The sequence below is a fragment of the Gastrolobium bilobum genome, unplaced genomic scaffold (genome assembly GCF_033153095.1).
Source record: "Gastrolobium bilobum isolate Gb01-03AN ecotype WA unplaced genomic scaffold, APGP_CSIRO_Gbil_v1 utg54464, whole genome shotgun sequence".
Taxonomy (NCBI): domain Eukaryota; kingdom Viridiplantae; phylum Streptophyta; class Magnoliopsida; order Fabales; family Fabaceae; genus Gastrolobium; species Gastrolobium bilobum.
In genome coordinates this window covers 36547-41920 of record NW_026896005.1, presented here as the reverse complement: position 1 = coordinate 41920, position 5374 = coordinate 36547, and the positions used below count along the sequence as shown (strand labels likewise).

Below are 5374 nucleotides of genomic sequence, written 5' to 3'. Positions count from 1 at the left end.
TACAAGTGATCACAGTGATGTGGTGTCCTGTGGATCAAAAATCAACCTTTAGCTATTATATCTTTCTTAGAATTTGATCTATTGAAATAATGAGAAATAAAATGTATACACACAATAGTTTAAATATAAGAAGCGCGTTAGAAATATATAATTAAAACGATCTTCATCTAATAACTTAAATTTTTAAATTGAATTAATTCTTTACATTTACACTTTCACTTTTTGTATTGCGAATTATCTAAGCTTTAGGGAAAAAAGTTCAATGCATGTTATTAAACTGTTTATTAAATAAGGCAAATGTACTTGGATAATGTACAAAGGGAAATATTTTTTATGCTTCAGGATCATCTAATAATTTGGTGCTCCCTCTCACAACACTAATTTTTTCTTTTATTTTTTATCCCTACTATTTTTCTTCTTTTCTAATTTTATCCTTTGATTTACACTAAGAGACCACCTAAAAAATGGTGGTCTCGGATCACAATAAATCCTCTTGTACAAAAGATGATAGAGCTTAGATAAAAAAGTGATTGACTGCATGATTGAAAGGAAAAAATATTTGTTCTTTTAAATAATATAATTTATGTTATTTTAGTCTTACAAAGAGGTAGAATCCTATCTTTGTTTTTTTTTTACACTCTCTCTCCCATGATCCATATCTTTCTCTTATTTAAAATGATACAACTTTATATCTTTTAAAATCACACACATTTTTTTCTAATTGAAAATGTACAAAAAGAAAAAAGAAAAAAGATGACCATGCTGATCTGTATGTCAACAAGTTGCGTCTAAATTTAGACCACTTTATCACTTGTTCCAGTTGACTCTCTCTCTAGTCTTTGACAATGGCAGAGGAGTTGATTTTGTTGGATGAATGGCTTAGTATGTTTGGTATGAGAGTAAGGATAGCACTGGCTGAAAAAGATACAAAGTATGAGTACAAGGAAGAGGATCTCATGAATAAGAGCCAGCTACTTCAGAAAATGAACCCAATTCACAAGAAGATCCCAGTTCTCATCCATAACGGGAAACCCATATGCGAGTCCATCATTATTGTTGAGTATATTGATGAGGTCTGGAACGATAAAGCTCCTCCGTTGCTACCCTCAGATCCTTATCAGAGAGCTCAAGCAAGGTTCTGGGCTGATTTTGTTAACAAGAAGGTAGGTTCCTAGTTTTGTTTCCCAACTCAATGAAACATCTAATTTCACCTTTTTCTAAGGAGATTCGAATAGGAAACTACTGTGTTCTTGATATTAATCCTTTTTTTTTTTTTTTTAGTAAATATCATTTTCGGTCGGTAACAAAAAAATACAGTCCTCGTTTTACTCTCATATACAAAAATTACCAGTGAATCAATTTTGTTAAAATTGTGGTCCCTCACAAATTCAATAAAGATTCACATTAGCCCCTCAAAAGGACTAAGATGAGTCTACTTTGAATTTCACAGGAACCAAGCGACTAATTTTATTTTTGTGTTTTTTTTTTTTTTTGTTATAGAACAAAAATGATATTTATATATATTTTTATTATTAAGGACTAAAGTTACATCAATATTGTATATAAAAAAAAGTTACATCAATATTAATTAATTTTCATGCGTTAAAAAATGCAGGTTGGTGATGTTGGGGGGAGAATATGGGCAGGAAAGCGAGATGAGATCGAAGTGGCAAAGAAGGACTTAATGGAGGGCCTAAAAGAATTGGAAGAGGTTCTTGGAGACAAGGCTTATTTTGGGGGTGACACATTTGGGTTTGTTGACATTGCTCTGATCCCTTTCTATAGCTGGTTTTATACTTATGAGGCATTAGGCAACTTCAAAGTGGAGGCAGAGTGTCCTAAGTTAATTACTTGGGCAAAGAGATGCAAGCAGAGGGAGAGCGTTTCCAAATCTGTAGCTGATGAGAAGGAGATCTACGAGTTTGTTGTTAACTACAGGAAAAGTCTTGAGTTGGACTGAAATGGCACTTGTGACAAAATATTGTGTGATGAAGTTTATTTTAGCTTGGACTTATTGGTTCTTGAATTTGGTTCAACATAGACAATTTGGTTTTTTCCTATTGCTGCTGGATATTTGCTTGTGTTTATGAGAATCGAAAATTTACGTTTGTTCCTAAAAATTCACAGGAATTCTGGTATTGCTTCAAGATTTCTTGATTCAAATATTCTCTGGTTGAATGTCTTGCAAAATATTTATCCTTATCTCTAATAACGTATACCTGATAAATTTTAACTCTCCGTAGTCTTAGATATTCAACTATTAAAGTCTGGGTACAGATGATTAGTACAGTTTGACTTGGCTGATTTCAACCTTATTTTCAGAATGGATTGGCTTAGCAAATATAGGGCTAAGCTAGATTGTAGGGAGCATAAGATATCACTTAAGGGATCAAAAGGAAAACACCTCTTTTATAAGGGTGTTGTACCCAAACCCTTTATTCAGATAGTCTCTGCTATGACTATTAAGAATTTCCTTATAAAGGGATACCCAGTTTATTTGTGCAACGTACACGACTTAACTCTCAAGGAGCAGATTGAGCAAATACCTGGAGTCAGAGAGTATCCTGATGTTTTCTCCGAAGAAATTCTTGGTATGCCACTTATAAGAGAAATTGAGTTTGCTGTCAATTTTATGCCTGGTACTGCCACTTGTAGTTAATTTGGATTAGATTTGAACTAAGAGATGTTGAATTATAATTTGGAAAATCATTATGTACTAGAGAAATTTATATAGAAATTTTCAAATATGATAATTGTGAAAAGATTAAATTTTTCTTGATTGTGTGATTGAAATAAATTAAGTCGTAGGAGGATAGTTTTTTATTTTTATTTATATTTATTTAGTTATTTTACTTTTTTATTATCTTCCTTTGGTTAACAACTGCTTCTATTCCCCAAATCGCCTTACCTTTTAGGAGTTAGCAAACACGGAGACCAGGTCATCTTAATCCCTAGGTGCTTAGAGATTATATTTAATTTGGTATAAGTAATCTTAAGCCTTAGGTAATTTAAGATGATTTCATTAGGATATTTTAATTAAATTATTTTTTTACCTCTAGAAATTTATTATATAATTATTTTAGTATAACTCTTTTTAAACGATTAATTTAGCAAATAATATGATAAATGCTGAATTATGATAATTAGATTTGGGTTTTATTCTTATAAATGCTGAATTATGATTTTGGAAAGTATGGTAATAGATTTTGGCTAAATGATGAAATTATGATTTGGATTAGATTTGGACTAATAGATGTTGAATATAATTTGGAAAATTATTATGTACTTGAGAAATTTATATAGAAATTTTTAAATACGATAATTGTGACAAGATTAAATTTTTCCTGATTGTGTGTGATTGAAATAAATTAACTAGTAGAGGATAGCTTTAGGATGGTACCTCCTAAAGTGATTAACACAACCTTTGGGCTTTATTCCTCCGATATATTTATGATGTGAAAAGATATTATTCGTTCTTCCCAAAGTGATGTCTGGCAGGGTTTCCCGGGATACTAGTAGCAACTTTAGAAAGAGGTGTGCACACTATAAGAGATATTTTACTGTTGGCCAATTTGATTATTTGTGACTGACAGAGTTTCCCGGGTCACAGGGTAGATTGGCAGGGTTTCTCGGGTCTACCATAGTTCTCTTCCCACTAAAGGAATTTAATAAAGATAATTTATAATAATTGATTTAATTATATATATATATATATATATATATATATATATATGACGAATATTGAAATTGTTATGTGATTACATTTTTGATTTGATTATTATATTTGAATTATATAATTGTGTTTTGATTAGGATTACTAGCTTTGCTGACTTTTGTGTTTGTTTGACCGCAATAATCCTTCGGGGGAGCATATTTTCAGTAAATCAGGTTGCAAGGAGTGAGGCCAGTAGTGGGCAGTAAGGATAACGACTCAGATAATTCTATCTAGTCTTGAAGTTCACAAATTTTATGAGATTTAAATAAAATCCATGAGACATATTTTCTTTGTTAAACTTTAGTCTTTGATTTTATTTAAATGTAATAAATTTAGCATTGCGCTTGTCTATAGTACAAATGCGGTGGTAACATTTTCCAAACTTGGTTATTTTAAATTTTGCAATTATTTATGAAATTATTGAAACTTTATGTTATTATAATTGTTAAAAATTTGGGGGTGTTACATTCTGCTATGTCTGCTAACCATCCTAAACATGTCTCTTGCCCTTTGAAGGCTCACTTGCTACCAGAGTACCTGAAATATGTTCCCAAATGGAGTGAGATATGAAATCTCAGTAGACTCAAGGTTTATGGAGAGATTCTTCGCTTATGAGTTCACTTCTTGCATGAAAGGTTAGAACACATAGTATAGGAGAAATCATATAGCTTGGTTCACATTAATCCTGAATACACAACTTGATATACATGAATTTTGAATACATAACTTGAAACACATGAATCTTGAATACATAACTTAAAGCACATGAATCTTGAATCTACTATAGGTTATCCCTTAGGATAATAACCTGAAACTAAATCTCAAATATCACAATATTAACAACCACTGAATCCTCCGAGGTTGTTCCAAAGAACAATTCCTCATGGAGACATCACATAATTCATCATGTAATCAATCAAATAGTTCAATCATAATTCCCGATCAATACTCGGTCACAATATCGAATCTTGCTATACGGTCAAATATCTGGTCACAACATTAAATCTTGATATCGGTCAAATATCTGGTCACAGCATCAAATCTTGATATCCGTATTTAACAACTTGCTTGTTATTCACATATAACGGCTTGTAAATCTTATAGATAAAGACTTGCTTGTAATCCCGTATATAACGACTTGTAAATCTCGTATATAATGGCTTGCTTGTATATCTTGAATTCAAACATGTGAGGTGTCCCTCATAATAGTAATGGTGACATATATATATATATATATATATATATATATATATATATATATATATATATATATATATATATAGGTAGGATCCTTTGACAACAGTGTCAAATTTGAAGTTTGACACCTCATCTGAAAACCGTTAGATCAAAAAAGATCAATGGTGTCACATGCTTACAAATCAGAGTCGTTGATCTTTTTTTATCTAACGGCTCTCAAATGAAGTGTCAAATTTTAAATTTGACACTGGTGTCAAAAGATCCTACCTATATATATATATATATATATATATATATATATATATATATAGGCAAAATGATTTCTGCAGCTGCTGTACCTACAGCAAGCAAGGATCCTCGTCCAGATCCTAGGATACGGTAACAGATCCTGAGTTTTTTTTTTTTAAAAAAAAAAGTCATGGGGCCCACTTTTTTGTGTCAGCTGTAGATAAGACTATCTAC

At 31.3% G+C, this 5374-nt stretch overlaps 1 protein-coding gene across 2 annotated transcripts; it reads left to right on the top strand.

Moving 5' to 3' along the window:
* The first annotated feature begins 798 nt into the window (after window positions 1-798).
* Window positions 799-2137, top strand: LOC133297237 (probable glutathione S-transferase parC). 2 transcript variants are annotated; one of them, XM_061496348.1, is made up of 3 exons: window positions 799-1024; window positions 1109-1163; window positions 1616-2137. In XM_061496348.1, the coding sequence occupies exons 1-3, from the start codon at window positions 846-848 to the stop codon at window positions 1958-1960; spliced, it is 579 nt and encodes a 192-aa protein (XP_061352332.1). In that variant the 5' UTR covers window positions 799-845; the 3' UTR covers window positions 1961-2137. The 2 variants fall into 2 exon arrangements, with proteins under 2 accessions (XP_061352332.1, XP_061352331.1); XM_061496347.1 differs by having other exon boundaries at window positions 799-1163.
* The last annotated feature ends 3237 nt before the right edge of the window (window positions 2138-5374 follow it).